Consider the following 12,721-nt stretch of genomic DNA (forward strand, 5'->3'; position numbering starts at 1 on the left):
AGTTGTTTGATTTTTTTTATTACCATATGGCTACTATGTTTTTAGTTTTAAAAGAGATTTCCCTAGTTTTTATGCATTATGGAAATCACGAACACCTAAAAGTTTCCACATCATGTAGGCATATAATAGTCTTCATGCACATCAACCTAAAAAATAAATGTGTTGAATTAATTAATAATACATTGTAAAAGTCAAATTTTCAATCTCTATAAAACCTTCAGTTTCCAAACTAGAATTAGAAACTTCAAAACGGATTCAAACAACTGTAAGGACTCTCAGGAAGTAGCATTGGTCACAGAGTGGGAACATCAGAAATAAGGATGCTTTCATTAACTGCATCTCTGATTTTCTAGTGGAGCAAGAACATCCAAATGCTCTCATATTTAAACTTTTTTTTTTTAATTTTTTAATTTTAATTATTTATTTATTTTTTTACAGAGACAGAGAGAGAGAGTCAGAGAGAGGGATAGATAGGAACAGAAAGACAGAAACAAAGAGAGATGAGAAGCATCAATCATCAGTTTTTCATTGTGGCACTTTAGTTGTTCATTGATTGCTTTCTCATATGTGCCTTGACCGCGGGCCTTCAGCAGACCAAGTAACCCCTTGCTCAAGCTGGCGACCTTGGGTCCAAGCTGGTGAGATTTTTTTTGCTCAAACCAGATGAGCCTGAGCTCAAGCTGGTGACTTCGGGGTCTCGAACCTAGGTCCTCTGCATCCCAGTCTGACGCTCTATCCACTGCTCTACCACCTGGTCAGACACTCTCATATTTTTAAAAAATAATTTATTACATGTTGCTGATTATCACTGTAGCTTGAATGAGGACACTGAGAGAAATTAAAGTGATTTGGAAAAGATTGTTTTCCTATTTGTTATTTATAGTTTTTAACAAACAGTTTTTGTTATAATAACTAATAGTTTTTACAATCTGTAGTTTGAAAAGAAGTTTTCCTATGAAACTTAAGGCATAAATTCAAAAGTTGATGGTTTAAGGAGCTCAAAGTTAAAGTCGATGCTGATTTAATTAAACTAGCTTAGGCCCTGGCCGGTTTGCTCAGTGGTAGAGCATCGGCCTGGCGTGCAGGGGACCCGGGTTCGATTCCCGGCCAGGGCACACAGGAGAAGCACCCATTTGCTTCTCCACCCCCCACCTCTCCTTCCTCTCTGTCTCTCTCTTCCCCTCCCGCAGCCAAGGCTCCATTGGAGCAAAGATGGCCCGGGCGCTGGGGATGGCTCCTTGGCCTCTGCCCCAGGCGCTGGAGTGGCTCTGGTCGCGGCAGAGCATCGCCCCCTGGAGGGCAGAGTGTTGCCCCTGGTGGGCGTGCCGGGTGGATCCCGGTCGGGCGCATGCGGGAGTCTGACTGTCACTCCCCGTTTCCAGCTTCAGAAAAATACAAAAAAAAAAAAAAAAAAAAGATAATTAAACTAGTTTAGATTAATCTGATCAGTTGATACATCCGTTTGGAAGAAGAGGTTATTAGCATAGTGATGAAGCTGTGAGACTGTTTTACAGTCATGGAGTCAGAGAAAGAGAGAGATTGACTGATAATTCATAGTCTAGATATGTACTTCTGGACCACTCACCTTGTCCAATGAAGTTAGGTGGGATTGAGATCATTGTTTATTTTAAACAAAAAGGATGCTGAGGACTCTCTTGTCTCATTTTCTCCCTTGTGTCATAGCATGAACCCAACCTGTCTAGATTTACCATGTTTAGAGTTGTATTGGGGATAAGTTAATGGGTAGCTAGAGCTCAAGAAAACAGGCCGTTATCCAAAAGACTTTCCTTCCTAATATGGGCAGAAGAATGACTTTTTCTCTCTTCCTCTCTCTCTCTTTCTTTTGTTGTTCTTTCATTCTTTCTTTTTATTTTAATTTTCAGAACCATGGATTCAAACACCTTGCAAGCCTTCCAGAATGAACTCACATGCTCCATCTGTATGAACTACTTCCTGGACTGGTCCAATTAGACTATGGGCACTGCTTTTGCTGCCCCCACCCGTGTAGCAAAAGAAGCGATATATCAAAACCAGTGTCCCACTCAGGAGCCTGGTTTCCCTTGCCAGGTAGGCCAGAGGTCAGTACTCTAACAGCTCTGAGGAGCAGATCTGTGTGGCACACAAAGAAACAAAGGGGCTCTTCTGTGAGGTTGGGAAGAACCTGCTCTGTGGGCTCTTCTCTGAAATCCCAGGGCATGTGGTTCACAGCCATAGCCCAATACACTGGGCTGCTGAGGAATACAGGGTAGGTGATGTCTCCAAAGCAATTCAATACCATAGACTTCTAAACGAGAGGGAAAGATGAGGGTGATGATAAGGAAGTTGATGAAAATGGAGATGGTGATGTTGTAATGTCAATTCCAAATTATGTGTTTCCAGGCAATGCTGTTGAACCATATTCAACATTAGAATCATAATTGTGTTGAACCTCTACTAAGGTATATTTCCTTACAAATTTATATATAATTGATGCAATTATAGGCCAGGAGGCAAGCATTGGGAACACTGGCTTCTGATGCAAGATTGACATCTACATAGTCAGGACATTTGAAAATCTGGGTTTCAATTTCTCCAGAAATGGATATTATTTGTAAGGTGCCATAAAACCCATAAAAATGCTTTTGTCACCTCTGATATTCCAAGTAGTAGAATCAAATTATATTAATGTGAATAAAATCAGAACTCACCATTCTAACTCATTGTGACTTTTCTCCTATGACTTCCTTTAACCATAAATGGGGAGAAAAAAATTTTAAATATCTTCTGTGCCACTAAAGCTCATGGTTATGTTGCAGGAGAAACTGCTAAGAGAATGGGCTCTTTATGGAACAAGTCTCAAGAAATGCAATACAATGTGAATCAGGAAGCAAGTAAAACCCAGTCATTAGAGGTAAGAAGAAACGTGTTCTAGTTATTTTTATTTTTCTATGTTTATGAAGATTGAGAAATGCTGGCTTATATTAGCTAAATTCAAGTTATCAGTTAAAGGATAATGGTTTCTGCCTAGCAAAAAGTAGTAGCTTTATTTTTTTTTATTCATTAAAAATATAGTGGGCTTCAGTAATAGCTAAGCAGTCACAAATATAATAGCAAATTATATTTACACACACACATATACACATGCATACATACTGGCCAATAGAAGCTAGTGCAAAGAATGCTAATACAGTTGACTCTTGAACAAGGGGAAGGACTAGGGTCCCAGTAGCTTGCAGTCAGATATCCAATTATCACCCTTTACTCTTCCAAAATTGCCTTGTTCTTTCTTATCTGCAAGGCAATGTTTCCAAGACCTCATGGATACTAATTTCCAGGAATGTTCAAGTCCCTTACATGAAATGGCATAAAACAAAATGGTGTAAAATTTGCACACAGCTGACCCTTGCATTCATGGATTTCCAAACTCGGATCATAAATATCTGCCATGTGTTGAATTCGCATATAGGAAACCTGAAGATACAGATGGCCAATTGTGTACTCATTGAAAAAAAATGCAGTACTAGTGAACCCTCAATGTTCAAACCTATGTTGTTTAAGGGTCAACTGTATATGTGGTAATCAGGGCTTGATAGGTATTTGAAGATGTGATAAATCTTTTCAGAAGCTGAGTATAAGATAATACCATATTAATTTTCACTATGAAGACAAGGACAGCAATAAAGTAGTACCTAGAAGATAAAAATAGAGAATTCTTTTTGTGTGTGTATTTTTCTGAAGTGAGAAACAGGGAGGCAGAGAGACAGATTTCTGCATGTGCCCTACCCGGATTCACCCAGCATATCCACTAGGAGGTGATGCTCTTCCCATCTGGGGCTCTGTTGCAACTAGAGCCATTCTAGTGCCTGAGGCAGAGGCCATGGAGCCATCTTCAGCGCCTGGGCCAACTTTGCTCCAGCGGAGCCTTGGCTGCGGGAGGGGAAAAGAGAGAGATAGAGAGAAAGGAGAGGGGGAAGGGTGGAGAAGGGGATGGGCGCCTCTCCTATGTGCCCTGGCTGGGAATTGAGCCTGGGATATCCACATGCTGGGCTGATTCTCTACTGCTGAGCCACTGGCCAGAGCCAAATAGAGAATTTTTTAGAAATCTGTACACTTAAATATTTTTAAGATGTACAAAAATCAGGCAAAGGAACAAGAAAAAATAAAAGGGAACAAACAGAAAATAATTGATGGAGTAAGAAGCTAGAAACTTCATGGGGAGAAAATCAGGGACCCCTTTGAGGGCTGATTGAATAGGAACAGAGACCAGGAACAAAGGGTGAGGGGAGACAGAAGTGCTAGCAAATGCTCAAGACACTTTAGGTGTGAGGCATAAAGTTTGTCATGTACTTTCTTGAGGAGTCCAAGGAAATATGGAAAACATGAAGCTGAGAGTGAGGCTGTGTAATCCCTATCATACCCTATCTGTACAGGACTATGGGGCCCTTAGGAAAGTGATGATCAAAGCTGAATATCAGAAAATGCATCTATTTCTGTGTGAGGAAGAGCATCTCCATCTGGACAGAATGGAGAGAGAAGCAAAGGAGATCTTCCAACAGCTCAGGGAAAGTGAATTCAGAATGACCCAACAGAAGGAAAGCCTGCAAGAAGTGTTCAGAGAGCTGACAGACTTGTGCCACAAGCCTGACATGGAGATGCTCCGGGTGAGAATGGAGGGTTCACTTTCAGAGACAGGAATGTTTTCTGAGCCATGTTGCCATGATATTGAATGTTGCCTGTAGATACCATTATCTTCAGCTAAGCATCAATGCTCCTTGACTCCCATCCTTGTGTCTGTCTGTCCAGTTAGTCATTTATTTCCTATTATCCTGGTAATCTGTGGGAGATTTGTGCTCTAAATAGCTAACAGAGGACAAAATGATTTCAGTGTAATCCAGAGTACTATCTACACAGATACAGTGTTCAAAATCAGTCAATTCCTGACCAGGGGAGTCTGAACTTCTCTGTGGTAATTCTCAATTTACGTTCCTCCAACCCATGTAAATCTCTGTCATCCCCACAAAAGCGTCTTCATAAAGACATTGAGGTTTTTCCCCTTGCTAGTCAATGTTAACACTCTATTTTTCATACGGTTCTCTGTTTGACGTGAATGGCGATTGTAAATGGTCAGATCTCTCCTTGGGAATAAGACGGGGCAACAAGTGCCAGTGGAACCTGGACCTCATTGCGTCACTTCACTCCCCTGCCTGACCTCCTCCCTTCCTCGTGCACCTGGGGGAGTCTGGCAGGCGCTTGTTTCAGTTCTGTTGTTAACATAGCCTCTGATTGTTCCCTTAAGGAGAATAGAAAAAAATACATATTAAAACAAACTCTGAAGACAACACAGCATACTAGAAAAGATGTATAAGGACATAACTCATGTTTACTTTTTGTTTGTTTGTATTGCAGGATTTGGGGAATGTATTGGAAAGGTGAGTATACACCAATGGCTTCTGAGAAAGTCCCTGACTTCTTGAGGACATGGATGTGCATGTTTTGAACTATAAACCTTGTCCTCTGTGGTTATTTTCCATTTTGTTCCAAAAAGGGCCCTGAGGCCTTTTAATCTCATCGTGTCCTTCTTCTATGGCTGAATTCTGACATACCTGTAAACTGTCTGACCTTCTGGGCTCTGTTCCAGCTGCTCATCCAGACTCACCACGGCAATCACTACTGAAGGGATTTCTGTAAGGTGTCACAGGGGAGGTGCCCACACTGCAGAGATGGAAGGTGAACAAGACAGGAGAGAGGGAGCTTTCCTATGAGCAGGATGAGAGGGGGTGCCTTTGTTCCCAGGAGGAGTCAAGACTCAGCCTGTTCCATCATTGCATGTCCCTTGTGGGTGGGACCTCAGGGGGAACAACTTCCAGGCACTCACTGCTCTCTGCTCTCCGTGAGAAGCCCAAGAGTCTTGCATTCCCTGAGGTGCAGCAGATGAAGAAATTGATTCTCCATACTTTCAGAAATGGAATAATATTTGAAAAGAATGGGGAAGTTTGTATTTGATTTAACTAAAATTTAGAAAAAAAGTAAGATAACATTTCTTGTATTCTCCAAAAGGGTAGAATACAGTGTATGCCCAATTAACCCAGAAGGGGAGGATTTTGATAAAACAGCTTGGGTTTAAAGCTGTGATATTTGTAATAGTTTCACGACTGACCTTTGGCCCCAAATGCCACCAATGTCATTCTTTATAGGACTAAATTGGTGCAGATGCAAAACCCTCAGCCGGTGACTCCAGAGCTCACCTTCTGGCCCATCCGTAGGATCCTGGACATGCTCAACAGCTTCAGAGATCGGAGTCAGCCCTTTGGCCTCAGGCCTTGGTTTCTTTAGTGATTCTTAAAAATGAGAATTCTTCTATTTTAATTCTATTGTTTTCAGACATGAAGGTAGTACATGACTTCTCAAAATTATTAGCTATCCCCCTGTGTAGTCATATCCAACGATCAAGACTAAACTTTCCAACTTATAGTGTATTGAAAATACAAAGCAAGAACCATATGTTTAATTACATCTAATATACACAGAGGAAGAGAAGGGCAATGAGGTAGGCCATGTGGTTATGAAGAGAGAGAATGTTTAGATCTCAGAGTAGCAACCATGCATTGCACAAAAGTATATTTATTATTTATGATATCAGAAAGTCCACAGAAAGGAATAAATTTGTCATCAGTAGAATCATTTTAATGCTGCTAGATCAATTTCAAAACCACTGACAAGAGAAAGATCTGTGAGCATGGCCCAACCATCTTTAGCCCACACTAGGCAGCTGATCTAGATCCCAGGAGCTGAAATTAGGCTCCCATTGATAATGTAAAGTCAGAACCTTCTCTTCAGAAACTTCTCATTTATACATAAAGTAGATTTCCATCAAATTTTTTATTTTTAATTAAGTGAGAGGCAAGGAAGCAAAGACAGACACCCACATGCACCCTGACTGGGACCCACCCAGCAAGCTCCCTACTTAGGTGGTGTTCTTTCTGTCTGGGGCCACTGCTCCATTGCTCAGCAACTGGGCTATTTTAGCACCTGAGGTGAGGCCATGGACCCACCCTTAGCATCCAGGGCCAACTTGCTCGAACCATTCAAGCCATGGCTGTGGGAGAGGAAGAGAGAGAGAGAGAGATGCAGGCAGGGAGGGGGTGTGGAGAAGCTGACGGTTGCTTTTCCTATGTTCCCTGACTGAGAATTGAACCCGAGACTTCCACACACTGGGCCGACACTCTACCGCTAAGCCAACTAGCCAGGGCCCCATAAAATATTTTGATGCTTGAAAATGTAACAGGTACAGCTTATATCCCAATAAATACCTACATAATAGCAAATTGCTGTCTATTTATTAAATAGTATCAAGGACAATCAACCTTTTAGAAGAGATATCTAAAGTAAAGTTTTAGTTCTCACCTGAAACAAACTATCCAGAAGTTGACATGTAATCATATCACTGCTTCACACAGAGGTTTGGTATTTTTTTTCCTTTCTCTGTGTAATTTGAAGGATTTCTGTGTGCTGCCAAGGTAGTGATAACATTTACTCTTCGTAGCTGAGCCAGTCTGAAGTCTCTGCTGTCTGTACTTTGTCCTTCCTTGGAGGCGGGGCAAGTGAAGAGACTGCCCCTTGGGACACGAACATCTTATTCACTAATTTTATTTTTGTCTCTTTCTGCAGTGGATAATGTTGTAAGTCAGAAAACCATCAGTTATTGTCTGAGTCTTTATAAGGATGCTGGGAGTATGATGTTTGCCGATGACCATCACAACATGTACAGAGTGCCCCAGAGAGTGCGGAGTTTCACAATATGGGGAGCTCAGACCTTCACTTCTGGGAAGTGGATGTGCCACACTTCTTAGTGTGGGTTCTGGGGGCCTGTAATGATTCCCTGAGAAGTGATACCAATATTATTATTGATGCTGAAGCATCTTTTCTATTTCATTGGAAGGTAAACAATCATTTTCATCTGTCCACAAACTGCCCACCCTTAATTCAGTATATGAGAAGGCCTCTGGGTAAGACTGGAGTGTTTCTGGATTATGACAATGAAACTTTTAGCTTCTATGATGCTGGCAAAGGTTCCCCTCATATGTAGTTTAGTTTCACGCTCCTCGTCTTCTCTGAAGTTTTTTCTTTGCTTTGGTTCTCCATGAAAAGTTATATTTTGATCATTTATTTGATACTCTTCCATGTGTGAAGAAAGTCCTTTTATGAAATATTCTGGGAGGCAACAGGATGACATCTTGTGTTTGAGCACACTATAATTTAAGGGAACATAATTGTATGTTTATAAAATGGTATAAACTCATTCAATGCATAATTGTGTTTATTAAATTTTTTGAATAAAAACTGTTTAAACTAGAGTACTTCTTAATTAATGGCTGACTGTCTTTTTTAAAAAATAACAGTTGTATTAAGGTAAAAGTTATATACTATAAGTCACCCCTAAATGTATTTAATTCAGTAATTTTAGAAACATCAAAGAGTTGTACAATAATCATAACTATCTAATTTCAGGACATTTCCATAACCCCTAAAAGAAACCAAAACCTATTAACATTTATTTCCCATTCACTCTTCCCCACCCCTTGACAACTCCTAATCTTCTTTAGGTTTTTATGCATTTGTTTGTTGTACATATAACTGTACTTTACTCATTTTACCCATTTGGGGTAAAATGGGTAATATCCTCTTTATATTTTGTTTCATAGAAATATTCAATTTATCCATTCCACCACTGATGCAATTGAGATTAATTCTATGGTTTTTTAAATTATTTTTCTTGTGATTCTGAATAATGCTCTGATCACTTTGTACCCTATACACACAAGACTTGCTCTAGTCTAGTTCAACTGTTCTTTCCAAAGTGGTGGTGTTTACAGCTCCAGTTTTATTAGAGGTCGTTTTCCAATAGAGTGGTATGAGTGTACACTCTCATTGCTTGTTTTGTTCCATGTGATTACCAAAACTTAATATACTAATATATATATATATATATATATATATATATATATATATATATATATTTAAGTTTTTTCTGAAGCTAGAAACGGGTAGAGACAGTCAGACAGACTCCCGCATGCGCTGACCGGGATCCACCTGGCACGCCCACCAGGGGGTGACGCTCTGCCCACCAGGGGGTGATGCTCTGCCCCTCCGGGGCGTCGCTCTGTCGCGACCAGAGCCACTCTAGTGCCTGAGGCAGAGGCCATGGAGCCATCCTCAGCGCCCGGGCCAACTTTGCTCCAATGAAGCCTCGGCTGCGGGAGGGGAAGAGAGAGACAGAGGAAGGAGAGGGGGAGGGGTGGAGAAGCAGATGGGCGCTTCCTCTGTGTGCCCTGGCCGGGAATCGAACCCGGGACCCCTGCACACCAGGCTGACACTCTACCACTGAGCCAGCCGGCCAGGGCCTATACTAATATTAACGCTCATCTCATGGTAGTGATTGTGATATTAATTTTATTCCTCTGATTACAAATGAGGTTATTTTCCCATTTATTTCTTTCTTCCCTGTATAAGAAGTAGCTCTTTTATACTTTTTACCTAGGGGAAAGAGTTCTATGTATTTTTTTTACCAATTGGAAGTGTTCTTATATGTTCTGGACACTTACCTATTACAGTCTTCCCTGGCCATATCGTGGTTCACTTTTCGTGATCTCACTGTATCGCAGATTTTTAAATTGTATATCTAATTTTGTATCGTGAATTTTTCGCTATATCGCGGGATTTTGTGGTATATAGATATTTGTATATATTTATTATTTTAATTATTTTTGCAGTAAAATAAGCAAAGTAAATGTGGGAAAGGTATATAAGAGTGTGGGGAGGATCTATAAAGCCTGAAAATATAAATAAATAATAAAATAAATATAAGGTCGCTACTTCGCGGATTTTCGCCTATTGCGGGGGGGGGGGGGCGGGGTGAAACCTAACCCCCATGATAGACGAGGGACCACTATATGCTATACTTTTTCTGTGTTATAACTTTTTTTTCAGGATTTCACTTCCACGATGGTGTTTTTTGAGACCAGAAATCTCAATATTTCTGCAGCTAATTAACTAATTAATTTTTAGAGAGAGAGAAAGACAGGCAGAAAGGGAGAGAGAAGAGAAGCATCAATTCTTCATTGCAGCATCTTAGTTGTTCATTGATTGCTTTCTCATATGTTCCTTGACGGGGGGTGGGGGGCTACAGTAGAGCGAGTGACCCCTTGCTCAAACCAGAGACCTTGGGTTCAAGCCAGTAACCTTGGGCTTCAAGCCAGGACCTCTGGGCTCAAGCCAGTAACCATGAGGTCATGTCTATGATCTCACACTCAAGCCAGCAACCCTGCGCTCAAGCTGGTGAGCCTGTGCTCAAGCTGGATGAGCTCGCACTCAAGCCGGAGACCTTGGAGTTTCAAACCTGGGTCTTCTGTCTCCCAGTCTGATGCTCTATCCACCATGCCACCGCCTGGTCAGGAGAAATTAAATTTTTAAAAACTCCCCCTTTTTATTTGAATTGGCTGCTCATTAGAGTTAGTCTCTTTTGACTCTTGGCACCAATTTTCCAGGCTATGCCTGAATTTATTCTGCCCCAACTGCTTCCTAATGCTCTATGTGCAAATAAATCATATTTTTACTAAACTTCCAATTTATATGTATTACATTGCATACAGGCCTCTGCATGTACGTATAATTATTTTATTCTACTGATCTGTAGAATTCATGTACTGGTACTACACTGCTTTAATTATTTTGATTTAGTGACAGATTGAAAATCTGTTTAAAGCTAGTTCCTCCTCATTATACTTTACTTTTCTAAACATTCCTGGCTATTTTCACTTTTTGTTCTCATGGACATTAGTATTGCATAAGCACTTGTATTCTTTATATATATGAAAACAGTTGGGACCTGAGAGTTTATCTTATTCCTTGATGTCTTAGTAAAACATTTCATTATTTGTGTTTTTATTAAGCATACAATTACAGTATCAGAAAATAATGGCAATATTCACAAGTTTCATACCTCTGCTTGTCAATCATGCTTTTAAATCATACACTTTCAAATTAATTCATCATCTACTGCTCTGTATGCCTCGTCCTGGTTTCATCCATTTCCTCATAATCCACCATAAACTGGGAATACAATTACCATCATAGAGGATGTAAGTGAAGATTAGATTTAGTGCTTATAAAATGCCTGGTTCACAGTTCACACACACACACACACACACACACACACACACACACACACACGTTGACATTTTCCTTTCTGCCCAATGCCAATGCTACCTTTACCAGCTGGAAGGACCCTCACTCTCCCTGTCTTTACTCTCCAGCAAGTGCAGAGGTTCTCTAGCTCTTCTGGGAGCCAGCCTCTCTAAGTAACTGCCTGCTCTGTCCAGCAGCAGAGCCGACCTGGTCCCCTGGGGCCCCAGGCGCAGAGGGATAGCATGCTGGGGCCATCCACCGCTCCCTGCTGCCTGCACTGGCTGGGACTACTGGTCTGCGTTGGCCTCCCTCCGTGCGTTCCCCACATCCGCTGACTTAAGGAGGCCCCTGAGTTCTCAGTGATGAGCAGGAACCAACTTCGGACTGCGCTGGCCTCTCTCCATGCGTTCCGCACGTGCGCTGACTTAAGGAGATGCCTGGGTCTTCAGTGATGAGCAGGAGCCAACACTGAAGAAAAGCATGCAGGGTGGTCAAATCTGAGCGCTGGCGGACCCAGGGGTAAGGCCTGAAGGACACCTCGCAGTTGCAGAATCCCCGGGGTTCTGGTCCCGAACGAGGGTCCCCACAGGCCACGTTTCCTTGAGTCAGGTCATGAGCCCCAGGGGCCCCGCAGACGCTGAGCAAGATCCGGCCTCCGTGCAGACACTTGTACCACCTCCCCCTGAATGCAGTCTCTTAAGCAGCCGCCAGGACTCCCTGGCACCACCTGGCCCTTCCGCATACCCGGCATTCTGCAAGCTCCTGGAGAACCGCTCGTTTTACTCCCTGAAGTTCCTCCTGGTCCTGGGCCAAGGCTACTCCTAGAAACTTTCCAGGAATATTGGAGCCTAAGGTTTTTTCCTCAGACGCTCTTGCGACTTACTCCTTGAGTGAAGGGAGCTCTATCCTCTCCAAGTCTCTGAGAGCTAGAGTCTGATGTGCTGCCCCGGGAAGAGCTGGGTTCCCGATTTCTCTGGCCCCTCCCACATGTCACTCTGCGCTGCAGGACAGCCTCAGGGAAAGGACATTTCTCTGGCTTGCTCCAAGGACGCCAGCGGGCCCCGTTACTCATTTAGGCTTTGAGCTGGATTTGTTGGAGCAGAACTCTTTTTAGTAGCTAGATGCTGGAACCAGGGACCATACCTAACCTTCTTGAACTTAGCCGTGGCCTGACCTGAACCACAGTTTCACTGCCCCTGAGCCAGAATTCAGAGACTCGTGTTCTCTTGAATGACTCCCATGGAATGGAGGCACCAGCTCTACCTTTACATATTCAATATTTTCCCGTACATCGACTTGTACATGTAATTAAATATTCCCCCCCAAAAAAGTGAATGTAAATGATTTACATTTTACAAAGGTAAAAAAAAATAGTAACAGTGAAATTCGTCTGTCTAAATTTAAAAATGAATTAAAGATAATAAAATACAAATACATTTAATGCATTTTTGACCCTGCATACTTGACTATAAATTCCTAGAAAATTTTGAAAATGTTTTGATTTAGGACACATAATCTTTTTAAAAATTCTATTATTTCCTTTCTTCATTAAAAAAAA

At 41.7% G+C, this 12,721-nt stretch overlaps 1 protein-coding gene across 1 annotated transcript; it reads left to right on the forward strand.

The window, feature by feature from the left end:
* The first annotated feature begins 1,887 nt into the window (after positions 1–1,887).
* On the forward strand, positions 1,888–8,065 carry LOC136388070 (tripartite motif-containing protein 64C-like). The gene is given in 9 exon segments (XM_066360101.1): positions 1,888–1,957; positions 1,960–2,022; positions 2,025–2,249; positions 2,799–2,890; positions 4,410–4,640; positions 5,386–5,408; positions 6,174–6,277; positions 7,648–7,782; positions 7,785–8,065. Coding segments are annotated over 9 exon segments (1,224 nt in total).
* The last annotated feature ends 4,656 nt before the right edge of the window (positions 8,066–12,721 follow it).

The sequence above is a fragment of the Saccopteryx leptura genome, chromosome 1 (assembly GCF_036850995.1).
Source record: "Saccopteryx leptura isolate mSacLep1 chromosome 1, mSacLep1_pri_phased_curated, whole genome shotgun sequence".
NCBI classification, from domain to species: Eukaryota; Metazoa; Chordata; class Mammalia; order Chiroptera; family Emballonuridae; genus Saccopteryx; species Saccopteryx leptura.